Genomic DNA, 20693 nt, shown 5'->3' on the forward strand with positions numbered 1-20693 from the left:
GGTTCCAATGGTCTAACTTGGACAGACTATATCCTGCAGGCAGAAGGAAGCTATTGCAGGTTTTTGATCAGAGGGATGACCAGTTTAGAACTCTGAGCCTGGGGATGGTTTATCTGCTGTTGGGGGTAAGAGAGATCAGAGGGAGAAGATTCTGGGATTAAAGCAACAAAGTAGGAAAGGAGATGTCTTAATATTCCACAGACTACTACAGAAGGGACTAACCTCAAACAGCAGCCAACAACGACATGCACTGCCCTCAAGGATGAGAAAGACACAGCCAGACAAGAAGGGTTTAATGTAACCGGGGAGTTCTCACTCACCTCATGCCACCTTATCTAATACCACAATCTCCTAAGAAGGTCAGTGCCATTACTACCCATTTCCAGATGAGCAAGCTGAGTCTCTTCAGTCAGGTTACATATCCAGGATCACACTGCTAGGAGGTGAGGGAAGGGGGAGCAGGAGTTTGAATTGTGGGTGCTTTCCTACTGTACCCCACCCACATCTTTAAGTCACTCTTGGTCCCAACAATGAGCGGTTTGAATGAAGCAGTCTGTCAACACCTCGTGCTATCACTCGCATTTTCCAGATGAGGGAACTGGGGATTGAAAGCTTTAGGAAGCTTGTTCGAGACCGTGCAGTGGAACCGGGGCAGAAGCAGGAGAGAAGTCAGACCTGAATGGTTCCCAGTTAGACACACACACACACACACACACACACACACACACACACACACACACACACACACACGTGCCGCTGCCCCAGGGCTCCTAGACTCTACCCTGCTGCCAGTATTCAGTGGGAACTCAGTACATATTAATCCAGGTTGAATGTGTTCTTTGCCTGTCTAGGTCGATGGAACAAGCACTGAAAAGTCACAGCTCATGCAGGGTCTTGAATGTCTGAGTTGTTGTGTCTGTCAAGCGTTTACTATCTAAGTGGAAACTCCCAGAAAAAGGTGCTTCCCTAGATAGGCACTCTGTCCAGAGTTGAGTGGACATCTGATGGTAGCCAGAACTAAGATACACTAGTTATTTTATACGTGACAAACTCAGTATCTTTAAATTCAGTTGAATCTCAACCATACCAGTGCTAATGATGCCTCCTAGTTGTATTATATTCTATCATATTTGAGATTATTTTAAGGTATATAAATATTTTAGTTGATTAATTAGAAGTGTATACATATAAAAGGGATATACTGTGATATTTTGATATATGGCTACCATGTGGAATGATTTGATCAAACTGATTAACATAGCCAGCATTTTACTTCCCTTTCATTTTGGATATTTGAAATTGACTCACAGCTATTTGGAAAATACAAAAGTTAGTGACTGTCATCACCAACTGTGCAGACCTACCCTTTGATGTACAGGGCCTCTCCTCCCTCCCTCCCCAAGCAGCCTCTGGTAACCATCTCTCCACTCTGCGTCTGTGAGTTCAACTTCAGTAAGTGACACCATGTAGCATTTGTCTCTGTGTATTCCATGTCACGACCTCCGAGCAAATCCCCCCCCCTTTTTTTTTTTTTTTTTGCAAATGGCAGGATTTCTCCCTCTCTAAGGCTGAATACTATCTCATTGTGTATGTGACATCCGCTTTAGTTATCTGCTGATGAAGATTGGGGTGATTTCATGTCTTAGCCATTATGAACACATTCATAATGAATGCAGGAGTGCAGATGTCTCGGTGAGGTGCTCATGTTACTGTCTGTAGTGATAGTAGCATTGAATCTTCCATCTTTATCAGGTTTTTCTGTCAGAGTGAGAGGCATTTAAAACTCCTCAGTTGCTGTGAGCGTCTCCCCTCTAGTCTATTTGATCTTTGTGTCGTGTATTTTGAGATTCAATGAGGCACATACACATTTGTACTTCATGCGCTGTGTTAGTTTTCTACCGCTGTGATAGCCAATTACAGCAGTCTTGGTTGCTGTCAATAATTTGGAGAGCTGGTAAAGAAATCAAGGATCTAGGTTAAAAACATCACTCAACATCACCCAACTAGACTCTCCTTCTCTGCCCACCTGGGACACGCCACAGCCCCTTCCCTCTCTTTATAAGAACTCATTTTTGTAATGGGTCAAACCATGTCTGCCTCATGATGTCTCAGTGTGTGATGTTGGGGCCTGGGCTGGTTCTCACTGTTTAGAGTCAAGGACTGATAGACTAAAGTCATGAATTCGGTCTTTGTGGAGTCCCTTGGGCCCAGGCCTCTCTGATGACTAATTCTGCGATCTTGGGTAAAGTTTGGACTCATTGTGATATCTGTAAAACAAGATAATCATATCACCTCGCATATGTGTGGTGATTGACACGAAGTACTTCTCAGAATCCCAAAAGGGAAGAGAGGCTCACACAAAGAGAGAGGCCAACGAGAGTTTAATAGGGCCAGGAAAAGGATTAAGGGTTAGTGTAGTATTGTGGCTAGCAATGAAAGAGAGCTTAAACCAGCCCTAGGCCTAGAGCAGGGATAAAGTAGGTTTGATGATCTGCCAGGATCTGGAGCACTGGTAGAGGGTCAAGGCCAACCCACGTTAATGAGAAGCACATGTGTCCCAAACTCCTCTTGGCCTAACCCACATAGTAGCAAGAAAGTTTGGAAGCCCTTGGTGCAGTGCTTGTAGGCAGCTTTCTCAATATTAACCAAGCAGAACACGATTAGAAAGCAAGAAAAGAAACTAAGTTGGTGGAGGACAAAGAGAAAGCATGAATCCCAAGCACCTTCTTGCACCTTCTTGTTCTTGTGGCTGGTTTGAAAGTGGAGGGACCCCAGTGACTGAGAAGCTACCGTGTACTCCAGCTTAGTTAAAATTTTGTGGATCTCCATGAGGTTTCTTTCCAGGCATACCTTAGACAACGTCCTAGTCCAGCACTCCTTCACCCTGGCCACCTCTACATTCTGTCCTTTCTGGCTCCCCAGAAAGCTAATCACCCCCCACTATAACCCTATGGCCATTTCCCTACAGTTGTGTCTTGAGGTTTCATTAAAATGACTCCATTTCAACAGTGAGCTGGATGGGCCTGACTCTGTCTTGCTTCCACGAGCTGTTGTCTGCCACAGTCTGAACCCGTCCACTGGCAAGATTGTTTGCACACCCTGAAATGTATTGGCCACTTGAATCTGTTATAAATTGCCAGCCTGGAAATAACTATCATATCTGGGTCCCCAGCAAGTAACAGATGCATGCGTGCAGAGTGAGATAAATGTGTTCTGGATGCAAACCTCTTTCCCATTGCTCACAGACAGATGGAGACAAGCCCAGGGCTGGTTTGCAGTCGGTGTGCATGTTGTGTAGGTGGGACTTGAATGAACTCAAAGTTTTTTTAAGGTTAGGAAGTTTTCTGTTCTAGCTCTTGGCACATCCCCAGAGAAGCCCCAGTTGAGCAGTACATTTCCTTTTATCTCCTTTGCAGAGGAGTCTTGTGGCTAGGATGTTTTCTCTTTGGGGACCGCGTGGGATTGTGGAGGCCAGGGAGAGTCTCTTTACTCAGATGCAGTATGGGGACAGACACCACATCCAAGCATGTATGCATTCATTCGATAAGAATTCATCAAGGCTGATGGTCCAAGTAGGCGTCGAGGTGCTGGAGGCCAGCCATGAGTAAACCCAGTTCACACCTGCCCTGGTGGAGCTGCTATTCCACTGGGGAAAGACAGGCAAGAAGTGAGTCAGTAAAAATAATGTATCAGTACCCTGAAGAAAAAGAAGCCAGGGACAGGAGAAAAGGGGTGGCAGGATGGTCAGAAAAGGGCTGTGTGGAACTGACTGATCACTGGGCAACAGCCTGGATGGAGGGGAGAGCAAACAAGTCAGTTACCAAGGGCCAGACTCAGCAGGCACAGGGGACAGGCAGCACCAGGTTCTTTGGAGGGAGACGTGAATGCTGTTTTCTGGTGAGAAGCAAGCCAGGGAGAAATGGAGAATGGGAGGAAGACTTACCCTGTTGCTTCAAGGGTGAAATAAGAATGATAGAGATGTTGAGGTGGCCAAACTAGGACTAATTAAGAAGCCAACTCAACTGTCACCTCCTCAGAGGTGACTCCTCTGGCCTCCTGGGCTAGTCAAATTCCTGTGGGTGCTCCCCACCTTTCCCTGGCAGCTCTTGTCCCAGTTTCCTGATGTTTCTACGCTGCTCCAAAGCAGAGTGTGCATCAGTCTGAGCCACTGCATAGTTCCCACGTTGTGTGCATCAAAGTAGGTGTTCCATTAATACCTGTTGATGAAGAACATTAGCAGATGAATGCGTGAATACACAAATAGTCACTCCCACTATGAAATGAGGATTCTGTGCTTAAAATTTCATCCTGTTGATTTCAAGCACATCAGAATCAACCAAACAATAGTTTCCTTCAGAATTCGATCTTCCAGTCCATTGGCTGTCTCAGCTGCTCCTCAAAAAACATTCACGTGTGTGTTCCAGCAGGCAGCCTTTGCTCAAAATTGCACCCAGTTTTGAGTGCTGTGTCTCATGGCCCAGGAGGAAAAGAGTAGAAAATACTTACCTGTTGTTGAGCCCTGCTGGAGGAGGAGGAGCAGTTGCTCTGGCATGATACAGAAGATTACACTGGAAGAGCAGAGAGGCAGGATGGAGAAGGATCCCTGCAGGTGAGGGTGAAGATGAGTTGAACGTGACCATGCAGGCAGAGGGAAGAGAAGGAACACATGCAGTGTGCAGTGCGAAGTTCATTGGGGCAGGAAGCAGGTGGACTGCAGGTATAAGACTAGCAGAAGAAACACCAGCAGAGCTGCCAGGGCGAAGTGATAGGATGGTGGCAGGAGGAGGTGGACTCGAGAAACTGTGACTTTGCAGGCTCCGGAGGATGTTCTGTTTGTGATCTTTCCTATCATCCTGGCAGCTCTGTGCATTTGAGGTGGAGGAGGGTTCAGTTTTTAGACTGACAGGGCAGGAAGAAAGAAGGGCAGGCACAGAATGTTAGCTGAATAATTATTAAAATAATAGCAAAGATGCGTGTTAAAGTAGTATCTGGCACATAGTAACTGCCATAGATAAATTCATTTGATCTGAAAACCACTATGATGTAAGAATTCTTACTGCCCTTTTAGAGTCAGGATTCAAACCCAGGTGGTTGGCTTCCAGAGTGCCTGGCACACGTAACTGCTATGCAGTGCTGTCCTCCAGTTCGTTGGTTAATACCTTTTCCCATACTTGTGGAGTCTCTCACTGTGCTAGGCTCAAGGTGGGGGTGATTCAATGTTAAAAGAAGGTGTTTCTTCACAAAGAACCCAACAACCTAAGTAGATAGGATCACTCCAAGGGTTCAAGTGCGGCCGTTGATGACCATGAGGTTAATCAAGGTTTATGCTCAGGACATGGGCTCTGACTTGGTGCTGACGGTCAATTGGAAGGTACCTACTATTTTTATGGAGCAGGTGAGAGACTAAGCAGAGAAATGTGCAGGGATCCCAGGAGCTGAGTGAGTTCAGAATCTTAGGCATGCTGTGTCTGTGGCTTTATAAACCACACGGAAAGTCTAGCTTATTTTCTAAAGAAAGAGGGCTTGAGGCAGTTCATCCATCCCAGCATGTCTAGGTCCACAACGTTTAGGACACACACAGGTGTTCACCAAGATTTAAGATGCATTTTCTGTGGAAATGATGGGCCATACAGATTAAGTACATTTCAGAACTGTCAATAACTTTTCCACCTAGAGGCTCCATTTGTTTGTACTTATTCATTAAGTTATTAAGTATATACGAATTATACCTCACGTTCTGTTTCCAAAACCTGAACTTCTCAGTGTAATGAATTGCCTGTTTGTAACAAGCCGAGAGATCCTGCATCTGTGTCACACTGAGGCACAGCACAGGGTCCCCTTCATCCTCTTCCTTAGTGACTAGGACTATGGGGTCCCGGGGTAATCTCATATCGGAGGCCAGCAGTGCCAGTTATTCACAGTGCCAGCAGTGCCAGGTATTCACAGAGCATAAGGGAAATCAGAAATTAAGAGTGGGGCGCAGGGGGGAATCCCCGTGCCTGTGGAACTGCAGCATTAAAATTTTTGTATTTGTTTGCTTATTTATTTATTTATATTTTATTTAGTTGTTTATTTAAAAAATAATAAAAACAGTTCTTTGATTCAGCAAGTAGCTTTAACACCTCCCAGGCCACACTTCCACCATGTCCTGTGTGTACTTGGTCTTTTACTCCCAGCCCAGGCATGCTGGGCCAGAGACACTATGGCACCCTTTCAGCCTTCTTTCCTAGCTGTTAGTACTACAAAGAATCAGCAATAGAAATGTTCCCTTCTGTCCCTCACTGGGTACCCCCGCAGGATCTCATGCCGTGTTCAACAGATAATCCTGACCCAGGAAAGATGTTTTGGTGGTTGATGTGCCCGTAAACTTAACATCTCAGCTATGTCTTTATTTGGTGCTTAAGCCTGAAGTAATTCCCACCCAGTGTGTGCTCCTGTGGCTACTGGACAAGCACTTCCCAAGTAGCTATGGTAACAGCTAGCATGTAGTGACTCGGGGCTTGAAGCGTATCATCTGACTTACTGCTTTTTTGGGAAGGGGCTGATGCCCTGCCCATTTTGCCCATGAGAAAACTAAGGCTGGAGAGGTAGCTTATTAATAGTGAGCCATTTGCACGTTTTGATTGGAGACTCTTCTCTGTGCTTTTCTCTTGTTATGCAGGGATATCATCGACCTCGACACTACATTGCCACTCAAGGTAAGAGCCTGCCTCTCCTGGTGCTTGGGGGAAACCTCAAGGACCCAGGAAAGAGGACTCTGGGAAAGAATGGCCAGTTCCGTTTCCTCTCCTCCTGTGTCTGCGTTTTCCCCTGAGGGACCCTGGCCCTTCCCTGGAGGAGAGGAAGGAGCTCCCATTGGCAAAGAAGCTACCGAAGTGTAGGGCTGGAGAGGCTCACCCAGAGGTTGTCAGGAAGGAAGGAAGGAGGTAAGGAGTGCAGTTATAGGAGTGAGGAGGTGCCCTGACAGGACAGACTGAGAGCATTAGCCTCTGAAGGTGCCCTTGACAGCTTCCAGAGGGACTTGAGCTAAGGGCGCATGCCTGTAAGAAAGATGCAAGCACCTTAACCTTGTGGTCAGAAGGCTTGGGAATGGCCATGCCCTTTGATTCTTCTAGCAATAAATCCTGCCAAGAATTAGAGATAGGCACTTTCTTCACATTCTTACCTCCAGTATCAAAAGAGTGGAAAATTATAAATGCCCAGTAATGGGTAGAGAGAGTTAAAAAAAATTGTGACATTGTATCAAAAATTATGCAGTAATGAAAAATATGCTTAGTAAGAATTTTGAAGAGTATTAGAAAATGCACATAATAGTGATGCTTGTTGCAGTGAATATATTCATACAAATAAAAATAAAATATATGCCTTTATCGCAAATACATGTACTACTTCTACAATTGTGTGAGTCATCAAGGCCCAGGATATTGGGAGAGTGATATCCAAAGAAATTTCTCTGAACTGTCAGATCCTATCTTCCTTTCCTGGTCCCCTTTTTCCCCCCTTCTTCCTCCTCCTCTCCATTCAGGCTTTAGTTAAATGTTTCCAACATTTGAGAAGTTCAAAATTGAGAATGCTTTGCTTTCTCTGTTAGTATCTAGCTCCTGACAGCTTTAAATCATCCCTTCCCTGATGCATTGCCTATCTCTCTTTGAGGTTCTGCAGCCAAGATTCCAAACATCTCTAGAAGCCCATATGATAGTCCAGACAAGGTGATGAGTCAGAGGAAATGGGGCTGGTGAAAGAGGGTCAACAAGAGAATGACAGCAGAAGGAAAGACTATGGCTAACCTTCTATGAAGTGTATACAAATGTAGCTTTTCTTCTCCCTGCAATGATCTGGCCCCACCAGGCCCCCTTCTCAACTACTTGATGCCCTAACAAGGATCACCTGGCTTTACTCTTGCTCACCTGTTTGGAACCTTGGCCAGTCAACCAGGAGGGTCAAATCCCTTGGTGGCTCCCTTGCACCTGCCGTCTCTAACTTTCACCTTCTCCCTTGGCAGGTCCAATGCAGGAGACAGTAAAGGATTTTTGGAGAATGATCTGGCAGGAGAACTCCGCCAGCATCGTCATGGTCACAAACCTCGTGGAAGTGGGCAGGGTAAGCTTCTCCCGCAGTCACCTGGGCAGAGGATGTGGGAGGTGCTCTCGCGAGCATCTCTGTTCCCTGCACTGTGCTAAGTGTCTCCTAGTCAAGATTTCACCTTCCCCGCAGACCTTCAGCACGGACATCACCCCTACTTCACATTCCAACAGTGGCCTTCCCTTCTGCTCCCTCTCATCCCTTTTTCCACACTCACTCTTTGTTGATGATGTCATCTCATGTATTTTGAGAATAGTGAAGCCATCAGGCGTGAGCTCGCTCATCACCACCTGCTTCCATCCCTCTTGTATCTGCAACTGACTTCTCATTCTTCCTCTCTGGCACCAGCTTGGGTCATAAGAACTAGTCCTCTTTGCTGACCCCCTCTTACGGTTCCAGCCAGTACAACTGAAGCCATGTCTCTGTCCCCGAAAACTTCATGGATTCTGCCCCATAATGTTGTCCACTCTCCCTCAGACTTGGAAAGCAAAGCTCTTTCTCATTACTGGGTTCTTCCCTGGCATCCAGACATGCACAGTCCCATCCATATTAAATAAAAACACCAAGTATTCTCTTGTCCCCACTTTTCTATCAAGCTTGGAAGACTGACACAAAGGCTCTGTTCCTTCACGCCTCCCCCACCCATTCTCTTCTCTCTCCAAGCAGCTGCACCCCCATTCCATCATTATCAGCATGGCTGGCATCCCTCATGCTGACAAAGCCAGCCATCACTCTTTCTTCTCACCTTGCTCCGCCTTTCAGCAGCATCTGACCCTTTTTGCCCTATTCTTCCATCCCTGACCTCTTCCTCTTGATGTCCTTCAGGGCTTAGGCCTTGTTCTCCCTCTCTGATCTATCTCCACTCTCTCCTAAGTCATCCTTAACTGCTGTTATAAGGCTTAGAAATGGGATGGTTAGGCCCAGCTTACTTTTGCCTGCTTGGTTCACTGTGGCGTGTGGGTGGCTGGGCTGCCGGGATGTAAATGCAAGGCAGACAACCACCCTAATGAAACATATTGTATGGAGCTAACTAAAGAGGGGGGAAGGTACAGTTTTGTTTGGCCAAGAACCAGATACTCCATAAAGATAAGGCATATAAGCCCCTGTGAACATGAGGAAGGTGATTTTCAAGCTGTTGTAATCCAGCAAAGGGTGTGGAAATCTCATGACCTAATAGGATTTGAGGGCTATGGTGACTTTATCCTGAGTCCTGTCTCACAGCCTCCACTGCCCAGCTTTACAGATGAGGAAACAGGCTCGAAGGCAAGTGCCCACCCTGAGTCCCTGGCCAGAACCCAGTTCATTAAGTCTGACCCTTGGTTCTCATTCTAGCACTCAGAATTGCTCCGCTGAGCCTCGACCCAGGCTGCAGCTGCTTCAGACATTAGCAGCCAGCCCGGCCTATGGAATTTACCACAAGAAAAACACATTCCTTTGATGAATAGGCCATGAGCCTAAATTGCATTTGTGGGGGAGATAAATCTTAGTGGAATTTTCTGCTGGCGGCCAAACATGATGCCAAGCAGTACCTGGGTGTTGCTGAATTGCTCTCATATCCCAGATGTAAAGCGATGGTCCTGATGATTATTCAGGCATCCTGCCCCATCCCTTTATTGACCATTGGCCTTGGAACCATTTTCTTAGCTTCTGTGTGTTTTAGATTCCTCATCTGTAAAAAACGGGAGTAGGGCTATCCACTTTGTAAAAGGTTCAAAACGGAGCTAAGGAATGAAGACATGTGACGTGTTGGCAGAATCGTAAGCAGTGTGAGGCACGGTAGGCAATCGGGGATGTTAGCCACGATTGTGAAAAAGAAGTCGAGGTCCAGAAGCCACACAGTTACTGAGCATTGAGGATGCAGCAATGAAACCATTTGCCTCCGATCCTTGTGGTGCTAGACCAGTGTTTCCCTAAGTAGGTTCCATGGGATGCTAGCCTGCAGGATGCTCAGTGAGAAGAGGGTTCCATGGTTAAATACGTTTGGGAAATGCTGTGTCCTCCGCGCCCCTTTGGGAGAGTCCTAACACATGCTAGCAGTAGCACACTTGAACTGAGCAGTCCCATAGCAGAGCAGCCGCAGCCCACTTGACATTGTTTAACTCAGCATTTCCCAAACTCATTTGACCACAAAACCTTTTTTGTTTGTTTCTTTTTTTTTTTTTTTTTTTTTTTTACCTAACACCTACTAGCACCCAGCGGGACACACTGTGGGAAATGCCACTGTAGGCCGTGCGGCGTCCCCCGGAATGGTAATAATGCTTTTGTTCTTCTAAGGGGAAAACCATGATCTCTTTTCCTCCGTGGAATGTGATATACCTAGTCCGGTGTGGGAGTGGCTGTTCATTGCATCTGTATGCACTGCCAGGGCAGAGGGAACGTCAAGGTTTTCCCCTTGAGCCCAGAACCTTCCATTCTTGGTCCAGCTAAGAGCCCTTGTCCTTCCAGCCCTTCCAGTGCCCACTTCTTAATAATTTCCCTCTTCCAACCACTTCTCCTTCCACCTCCTCACTGGTTCCAACCTTTTTTTAAATTCTTGTCCCCACTTATAAAAAGGGGACACAGCCAAAGATAGAATGCTGACCACATGTGACCTTGGGTAAGTTGCCCAAAGTTCCAAGCAAGTTTTACTTCCATCTGTAAAATGGGGATGATAACACCCTCCTATCTCACCTGGTTCTATTGATTCATGACAATGCTCTTGAAAATGTTAAGAACTGCAAATGAAAATAGTTCTTTGTTTCCAATTGCTCTGAGCCTCTGGGAGTGAGCTTGGCCATGTGCACTTTGCCAGTCCCTGGCCAGCTGACAACCCCATGGGCTGCAATGCCACCAAAGTTGCCCTGGGAATTGTTGGAAGAGAAAGGCCATAGATGAGGCAGCTGCTTCCACTCTGTCCCCCGAGGCACACGTCCTCACGCCTGGCCTTTCTTTCTTACCTGGTGGCAGGTGAAGTGCGTACGGTACTGGCCGGATGACACGGAGGTCTACGGAGACATTAAAGTTACTCTGATTGAAACAGAGCCCCTAGCAGAATACATCATCCGCACCTTCACGGTTCAGAAGGTAAGCCTTCCTGGGCCTGGCCACCAGCCCCAGTGGTTGCTCCATTCACTCATCAGTCACAGGGACTCAGTGTTTGCTCCATGTCAGCATACCATGCCTAGCACCATGGACAGAGAGAGGAGTGCTGAAGTCAGAAGTAGCTCTTGCCACAAAGGATCTTGTACCTAGAGGGACAAAGTATTCAACAGTCAAATCAATGGAGCAATGATGCATTGTGTGACAAGCCACAGTGCTAAGAATGGAGACAGGTACCCACAGGGGTAGGGGATGGAGAGGGACTCGCAGAAGAGGAGGCATTTGGGTAGAGCATGAATGGCAAGAAGGTACCATGCCAGGGAGAGGGTGGGAGAAAGACTATCTCCGAGCATAGATAAGATGGAAGAGTGCTCTTGCCACACACCAGGGCCTGCAGTGCTCAGGAGGGATTTATGCCCTCATGATATTTCTCGACATCTGGATTCCTGTTCAGGAAGGCAGGCTGGAACTGGTAATATGGTGTGCAAGGAACAAGGGAACTGACAAACACCCCACAGTACACAGCACAGCACAGACACAACAATAAAGGCATAACCAGAACCTGAGAAATGCTGGTCTGGACGTTCAAAGGAAGCCAAGGTTGCAGGAGTTTGATGAGTAAGAATTAAATCATAAATAATTGCATTATTTTTAGAAAAATGTCTATGTAATTATTGGATCATTACTACTACAGTGACAGCTAACATTTGCTTAATAAGCCAGGAGCTGTTCTCGATGCTTTGCACAGATTAACTCATCGACTCTTCCCCAAAGCTTTCATTGTACCTGTTCGGAAGATGCCATTATTAGCCCCATTTTGCACATAAAGAAACTGAGACATAGAAAGTTTAAGAGCATTATCCTTCATTGCCCAGCTGCAGGGTGGTAGAGCCAGACCCCGAAGTCTGTTGCCCCCCTTGACTCCAGCACACTTGCCATTTACCAACCATGTGACCAGAGGGCCACTTACCAACCAAGTGACCAGTGGTCCTGAAAGTGCAGAAACCCTGGGAGCTGAAAAGTGTCACCATCTGTACCCTTGGAACTTGGACCTGTGCTTTTCAAGGTCCAAAGCAGGCAGCCATGCAGACAGGCTTTCCTGGAGGGACAGTGTGGTCCACAGGGCACACCCTTCCTCTCCAACCCCTGCTCTGACAGTGGGCAGATGCAGTGAGGAAGTAGGCCAGCTCTGTCCAGCAAAGGGAAGGAAAGCAGTGAGTGCTTGGGTGTTGTCCTAGGTCAGGTTCCTGGGAAGCAGGATTCCTTGCAGGGGAATCTCTCAGAAGAAACTGATAAAGGAGAGGAAGAAATGGAGAGAAAAGCAGAGGGAGAAGAGGTGGGGAGTGTTGAGCAAGGCCAGAGGCTCAGGTGGAGGGCTGCTGGACACACGCAGCTCTCCCCGCAAGGCCAGGCAGCCACGCTTTGGGAACTGCAGCCGGCAGCGCATGCTCACAAGTTAGAATCCTGACTCCAGCTGTCCTCTTGGTTTTCTTTTAACCCATCACAAGGGAAAACTGTCCACAGAGAGAAGGCCTGCGACGACCTTGAGGGTCTAGGAGGCTTAGCTCAGCTTAGGCAGCCTCTCTGTGGCATACAGGCAGACAAACCCTGCCCGGGGACTTCAGCTAGGGAGCCAGAAATAATAAACAGGAAGTGCTGTCTGCCCTTGAAGACAGCACAGTTCCACCAGGGAGCAGGGATAAACAGCCGCAGTGGCAAGCACTTCAGGCTAGGCTGGGAAGGAGGAGGGAAGCGGTGCAGCTACACCCCAGAGCGGCCTTCCCTTCCCTGGCCTCAGCTCCTCCACAGCCGCCTCAGCCCCAGCCTTTCTTCTCTTCCTCCTAAGGGACGCTGCACCTTGTCTTGCTCATGGCTCAGATTAGAGTTTCCTGGAGGAGGAGTCTGCAGGAGCAAGCCCTGGATCGCACGGGCAGGTGCCTGGCCTCGGCTGGAGCCCTGCTTAGTCTGATCCCTCCTGCAGTCCTGGAGCTTGATCTGCACTATCCGCTGGGCCAGTCTTGATACAGAGGGTCTCTTTGTATCCCCAGAAGAGACACCTATCACTTGGACTCAGCTGTGCCTACACAGCATCCTGGGCAAGCTGGGCAACAGACAAAGCCACATGGTCACTCTGACTCTCCTGTCAGTCCCTGAAGGCCACCTGTGCCCCCTACCATGTGCAGCTCAGAGTGGCTTTCTGAAGATGGGCTTGCCAAGCTGACTGCCACCAGGCCTCAGAGCACAAGGGATGGGGACCCTGACCCCCAGCAGTGCTCTACCACGCCCACCCTGCCCATCACAGCCAAGACCTCCTACGACACAAACGGAGGAGGTACTGGCCCTTGAACGCAGCACCTCTGCAGCCAGCCTCCCTCTGGTTCCTTGCAGCCTTTGGGATTAAGTCCAGAGGCGGGATCCAGTTCCTTCCAGGATCCAGCACCTGCCCTCCTGCCACAGCCCAGCTCCTCTTTCATCTGCCATTTCCCAGGGGCTCTGTGATTCTCTACATGCCCCATGCTTGTCCCTATCCACGCCCTCCTTGCCCACAAAGCCGTGGTGCAATTCCATCTCTCCCCTGGGTGCTATCCATATCCCTGTGCAGGATAGTGATGAAGGCATAGGCTGTGGAGCCAGCTAGCCAGGGTGCAGACTGAAACTTTCATAACTTTCCAGGCTTGTGTGGCCCTGAGCCTCTTACTTAACCTTGCTTAGACCCAGTTTGCCCGTCTGTAACATGGAGGTAGCAATGCTAGGATAGGAGGATTAAGTGCACACATGAAGTATTCGGAGGGGTGACTGGTATGCCACTAATATTTAATAAATGTCAGCTGCTATTATTACTGTTGGTAAATTTCAGGAACTCCTCCAGGAAGCCTAGTCTGATTTCTCCACCTCTTCACCACCACCGGACGAGGCTAGCTGATCAAGATGCACTTTAGCAGAGTTCTCCACTTAGAAGTCCGCCTCCCCCACGAGGCCATAAGATGTGCCAGGGGCAGGGCTGTGGCTCTGCCTCCCCAAGGCAGAGTGCAGGGGGGCCTTGGCGATTACTTTTAACTGGCAGAATGAACAATCAAATAGGCTGTTCCCATTCAGTGCTCTCTATCTGCAGGAGAAGCCCAAGCAGGCAAAAAGTAGGCAAAAGAAAGTGTGCACACCACGGCTCAAAGGTCAGACCTGGCCACGGCGTTCCACAGTCGGAAACCCACTCTCTGGTTTGGAGTGTGTGCAGGCGAGAGATGCCGAGAGGGGAGGGCCACTGCTCGGAGCCCCCGGCCCTGCCACCTCCGTCAGTTGGAGAAGTTCTGCACCTATCTGGGTTCATCTCTTACAATTCTAAACAAAGAAGTCAGCTCAGTCTTTTACACTGTGAAAGCCACAGAGAGGATCACAAAGAAAGCTGTCAAATGAAAGGATACAAGTTGCCCATCTCCGATGGGCCTCAAGTCCCACTGCAATCCATTTGAACTGGGTTGCTGAACATGTTCCGCTGAATACCCCTCCTCATCCTGCCCCAGGGGTCCTCTGAACAAAGACCACAGATGCTCTGTTGCCTTTCCAAGGATTCAGGGAGTGTATTGGTGCCCTAAATGCCCCGAGAAGTCCTGTGGCATGTGAACCGTTTCCATTTCCACTAGTTCTGCATTTCCCACTGGCCAATCACAGCAGCAATATTAGCTCCACGCGGGCCCTGCCTACCCTGGGCAGCAGGTGCACTGCCCCCTTGCTCAGGACTGGTGGGCTGCATGAGGGAGGGCAGCAGCTGGAGGAACAAAGACCCCTTCTCTCCTCAGAAAGGCTACCATGAGATCCGGGAGCTCCGCCTGTTCCACTTCACCAGCTGGCCTGACCACGGCGTCCCCTGCTATGCCACTGGCCTTTTGGGCTTCGTTCGCCAAGTCAAGTTCCTCAACCCTCCAGAAGCTGGACCCATAGTGGTCCACTGCAGGTGAGTCAGGGCTCCCCCCCCCCACCAGCCACACACACTTGGGCAGGTCTGCCTCTGGGTGAGGGAGATGCTAGCTTTACTTTTTTAAGACTCCTCTGCCTGTGTCACCTATGCCCAGCCACATCCAATTAGACCAGGCTTCAAGGCCTCACAAAACAATCCTAAGAGTAGCTGTCATAGTAATATTGTATAATTACAGATGACGTGTGGTGGGTACTGCCGGCATCTGCCACATCTGCCTTGTCAGTTTTACCCACATGATTTCCTTCCCACCCACACTGAGAGGTAGGCACTGATCTCATTCCTATTACACAGATGAGAAAACGGAGGTGCTGAGAGGGGCAATGCAGGTGTCAAATACCAGAGAGAGGTTAGTGAGCCTGCTCTGCACCAGGCATGCACCATGGTCTCCTCCAGGTGACGGCAGGGTGCTGTGGCCGAAGCAGGCTTCTCTCGGCTCATGGAACAGCAGTTTCTGGCCTTCAGGGTCCTTAATACCAACCCCATGATCAGCACGGGGTCTGGCCACACTACAGAAAGGGTGCATTTTAAGCTCTGACCTGGAAAGTCACCTTGCAAGTCAGTGGTATATCTTTCAATCTTCCTAAATGGAGATGAAGCAACATGTCAAGAACATGAAGAATCGGAGAAGGTTGTTTGGCTAGAGCTGAAGGCCAGTGGCCTGAGCTGTCCCTCCCTCCCCACCTCCCTCTCAGGGCTTCTCTTCGCCATTGTGACCTTGGGCCCGCCTGTTTTTTCAGACTCTGCATCAAGTTAACTCATCCATCTCCTGGCAGCATCCACTGCTGGCAAGGGACCAGGAGCATCTCGGAGCCTGCTCCTCTCCCACAGTGGTAGATGTACAATCCCATTACCCAGAAGAGACAGTGGAGGGCAGGAGGGAATGCTCATCCCACCCCAGACCTTCCTGGCATCTAGTATATATTCTCTGCTTTATGTCACATAGCACCCCAGGCCAACAGAACACTAGCTCCCATAGTCTGCATCCCACAGAGCAGCTGAAGCAAAGGTAAGGAAGACAGGGAGACCCTAGGCAATGGGTCCAGGCCTTGCACTGTGCCCAGGCTGTGCAGGAAGACTGCACAGCTCCATAACAAGCTACCTTAAAACATCCAGCAGAGCAGTGTCTGCTGGGGCTACTCTGATGATTGAATAGCTGGGCTAATGTATACTAAATGCTTAAGAGTGTCCCTGGCAGAGAGTAAGCACTTAGAGATACCACTGTTCTCTGCATCTTCATGCTGTCCTCCCCCTCCAACTGCTAATTCCTTAGGAGCCGTGTCTTACCATCATGCTTCTACTCCTAATCTGAGCACCTAGTACACACCTAGATGCTCAATAAATTGTCATTGGCTGTAAGTGGCAACTATTGGGAACTTACTATGTAACTAGGCATGGGGCTCAAAGGTTGACATGCATTGAGTTTTTAAAAATGCAGGACCATGCCATGGGTATGTGGGATGTCATTAATGCTTAATGTTCTGAATTGAGACAGGTCAGTTTAGCGTTACTGGTGCCATACTATGGATGAGAGTGGTGCAAAGCAGAGGTTGGGTCACTTATCCAAGGGCACTTAAGTGGTAAGTAATAGAACCAAGATTCAGTACCACATGATGTTGGAACATACAGCTCAGTTCTCAGGAGTCCCCTGCAAGGAAGCAGGTTATACTTGTCAGAAAACTGAACCTGGTGAGCAGACACCAGGAAACCAGTGGTGGATCCAGGATCACAAGCATGTGGGTTGAGGATAAGACATTGAAGACAAGATGGGTGAGTGGCCCCTGGTCCTCCCTGCTAGACACAGCTCACCTGTTCCTTCCCTTTCGGTGAGGTCTGGGATATGTGGGGGATAGAAGTGTTCTGAGGCAAAACATGTCAGCATTCGTTCAGATATAACCATGGCAACTGCATATTGCTGAAATATGCTCTCATGCTGATTTTATTTGGTTTTGCTTTTTTAAGATTTATTTTTATTTACTTATTTTTATTGGAAAGTCAGATATACAGAGAGGACGATGTTCTGTCCATTGATTCACTCCCCAAGTGGCCACGATGGCCAGAGCTGAGTCGATCCGAAGCCTGCAGCTTCCGTCAGATGAGAACACTGCATGGACACACGTTGTGTAAGTGTGTGCTGCGTGCTATAGATAGGAAGAGAGGAAGTGTGAAATCTCACACTCTGGAGGCAGACAGCCTTGGGTAAGTTTTAGCTCTACCACTGGCCAGCTAGCTGTGTGGGTTTAGGCAAAATTAGCTCTGCGTGTACCTCCATTTTCTCACCTGTGGAATAGAATGAGAAATTTCCCAACTAAAGGGAAACGTATAGGTAAGATTTGTAGAGCAATTAGAACAATGGCTGGCACTTTGTAAGCGCTGCATAAGTGTTTGCTAAATATGCCAAAATATCCCCAAAAGGCAAACATTACTTTTCCATTTCCCAAAATTGGAGAGCTGGGGCTCCAAGATTAGCTGCTTTTCTAGACTCTCCCTGTGCAGCGGGACTCGGTTGTGTCTGGCTTCAGCAGTCTACTGCCTGTTGCTGAGGAAGCTCAGGAACAGAGCTGCGTGGGAGGGGTCTCTCCAAGGCCACCCCCTGTCTTCCAGTGCTGGAGCTGGGAGGACTGGCTGCTTCATCGCCATCGACACTATGCTTGACATGGCTGAAAACGAAGGAGTCGTGGACATCTTCAACTGTGTACGTGAGCTCCGGGCCCAGAGGGTCAACCTCGTGCAGACAGAGGTGAGTCCTAGGACGCATGAGCCATCCTGCAGGCCTAGCCAATGAGAAGAAGGTAGAACAGAGAGAAGCATGGTGGGACCATGCCACAGAAAGGGAACGGGGTGAGGGAGAAATAGGACGAAGTGAACACATGACTTACTGCAGTGACACATCGTAGCAGCTAGGATGTCCCAGCCAACACAGACTGTAGGACGATGAATGGTGCTCAGTTCCCCACCGCTGAAGTCATCCAAGCAGCAAGTGAGAACTTCGGGGAAAATTTTAAATAATATGCCTATTTGGGTGAAAGAGTAGAATTATTGATTGCCTTCTGTATGCCAAGCATTGATTCAGTCACAGCAGGGAATGCTCACAGTTACTGGGTACTCAAATGAGCAAAGTACTGTGAGTGCCAAGAAAGAATACACACTCCTGCTTGCAAGGGAAAGACAGACCTTCAGCATCTCTCTGCCCAGTGAGTGAGCCCAGGACCCAAGGACAAAGCAAGGCAGTCCATCCTGTTGTGGCACGTTTACTCTGAGCCAGGCAACATGCATTTGTTCTTGATACTCACGATATTGCTTCTCCCCCTCACAAGTCCTACACCTGTAGAGTAGCTGTACACTACTGACATTTTCTCCCTAAAGAAGAAAGTGAGCCAGTGTGGCACCAAGGCAAGAGCCAGCCAGACCACGGCAGAACTTGGGTCCCTGTAACCCCACGGTCCATGCTCTTTGCCCTCAATCACACTGTCTGGCTAAGCAAACTTTCCTGTCTATTCCGCTCCACCACACCTTAAAAAGTTACAGCTCATCATTCCTGGCTCTCCGGTGAATATCTCTATTAGGTTTACACTGTAATATATACCATTACAGACTGTGAGCTAACTCACATAGACCAGTCTTCAGTTTAGCACAAAGGCTAGGATAGCTGTTTTCTCTGCCCCCAAGTTTATGCATGCAAAATGCAGTCCTGCTTTGGACTCGGGCACACAGTCCTCACCTTTTGCTGAAGGAGATATATTTCAGAGCAGATACATCATGAGATCCTTGCATTAATGCTTTCTGTAGCCCCGGTTCTGTAGGAAAAGATCGCTGAACATTCGCCAAGTTTCTCAAAGTAACAGCTTCTACCTGGTGGAATAAGAGGGTATTTCCCAGGAGGAATGACACATAGAAGTTATAGAAAAGGCAAGGGGGTCGAGGTATGGAATTTCAGGAGAAAGAGAAGGTTCAAAGAATTGAGATGGGAAAGGGTACAGTACATGTTTTAGGAGTTGACTCTCAAACTCAAGTTTGAGCGCAACCAGTTTCTTTGGAGGTAATCTCCAGACACACTAACTGGGGAGTAGGGAAGTAAGAGAAGCAAATAATGGATACTTTATCAGAAGGTTTAACATGGAGTCCACTGAGGCCTGATCCTTCTGGAGAACTTTGAAAGATAGTATAGAAATTATGGCTCCCAGGCATCCCATCTAAGGGGAAAGGGCACTTGGGTTTTACTCCCAGTTCTGCTTGAGGCCTGCTTACTATCCCATTAGCTCCTCGACCTTGCTGGTTCATCCTGCATACAGCCTGGATCTTCTCCTGAGACCAGCAAGAAAGCCCTCAGCAGGGAATTGCAGGTACTGGCTGCACAGCAGGTAAAAGTGAAAGCTGAGGGATATGGGAAGACACCAATAACACCTGTTGCAGCCTGTCCAGAAGTTTCTAATTTTTGTCAGTAACTACAAGGAACAATCTCACAATAGCTCAGCTTGTCACCATGAAATGGCTGCTTGCCCTTCAGGTCACAGGATCAAAAGAAATCCTAAGGATTCTTCAAACAAACCATACTCACTATGTTTATAGTTGCAAAGTGCAGTGCAAATGGTGAACTCTCAGGCCACAATTCTAACCCGGTACTGTATCTTCTCCCTCGCCCCCCGTGCAGGAGCAGTATGTGTTTGTGCATGATGCCATCCTGGAGGCATGCCTCTGTGGCAATACTGCCATCCCTGTGTGCGAGTTCCGCTCCCTCTACTACAACATCAGCAGGCTGGACCCCCAGACCAACTCCAGCCAAATCAAAGATGAATTTCAGGTATGAGCAAATCTCTATCTTGGTCTTCATCTTAGTTTTGGCTATTGTAACAGATTTCCACAGACTGGAAATAGCTTACCACATTTCCAAAGGCTTTGCAAGTTAAAGATGAAGTTGCTTATGGATTCAGGGTCTTGGGAGGACGTGCTTCTCAGCTTGTGAATGAGTCACTCCTCGTGGTCTCTGTGGCAGAAAGAGAGGAAACCACGTCTCATGTCTTCCTGTACAGATCTTCACACTGTTCCCCCCCCACACACACACAACCCTCCAAAACCCATCATATTGGGAATTAGATTTCCATGTATGACTTTGGAGGGGATGTAAATAATCTGATAGTGACCCAGCCAAACCACCATGGTTCTGGGGTCTTCAGGAATACGTGCTTCCAATGTTTACAGCTCTTGGCAGTGGCAGATTGCACTCCAGAACACGAAATGCAGAGCCTCAAGCAATCCTAACCAAAGACACAGTTTGTGACTGGAGCTGTGATTCAGTTCTAGTCCAGATTGTTGTCAGAGGCAAGTGGGTACACACGAGTGTGAATTTCATGCTCCTTGTCCACAGGGGGACCAGGTTTCCCTAGGATTTTCTCAGATCCTTACCACTCTGAGTGCAGTTCATTTAGCAGCAGCACGAGCGTCACCTGGGAGCTTGCTAGAACTGTAGACTCATACCTGCCGAGAACCTGCCATGTCACAGGGTCTCAGATGATTTACATCCACTAAGAGACCACCACCCAAGAGCACAGCTCAGGAATTGCAA

The 20693-nt window shown here is 48.3% G+C and overlaps 1 protein-coding gene across 3 annotated transcripts in view; it reads left to right on the forward strand.

The window, feature by feature from the left end:
- The window catches only part of PTPRT (protein tyrosine phosphatase receptor type T), a 918862-nt gene that overhangs the window by 877026 nt on the left and 21143 nt on the right, over nucleotides 1-20693 (forward strand). For all 3 annotated transcript variants that reach the window (XM_040981459.1, XM_040981457.1, XM_040981458.1), the window contains 6 exons: nucleotides 6662-6698; nucleotides 8003-8100; nucleotides 11029-11145; nucleotides 14955-15109; nucleotides 17735-17870; nucleotides 19782-19931. In XM_040981459.1, the coding sequence (XP_040837393.1) occupies nucleotides 6662-6698; nucleotides 8003-8100; nucleotides 11029-11145; nucleotides 14955-15109; nucleotides 17735-17870; nucleotides 19782-19931 (693 nt within the window). The remainder of the gene's footprint in view (nucleotides 1-6661; nucleotides 6699-8002; nucleotides 8101-11028; nucleotides 11146-14954; nucleotides 15110-17734; nucleotides 17871-19781; nucleotides 19932-20693) is intronic.

The sequence above is a fragment of the Ochotona curzoniae genome, unplaced genomic scaffold (assembly GCF_017591425.1).
Source record: "Ochotona curzoniae isolate NIBS_2020 unplaced genomic scaffold, NIBS_Ocur_1.0 contig_3520, whole genome shotgun sequence".
NCBI lineage: Eukaryota > Metazoa > Chordata > Mammalia > Lagomorpha > Ochotonidae > Ochotona > Ochotona curzoniae.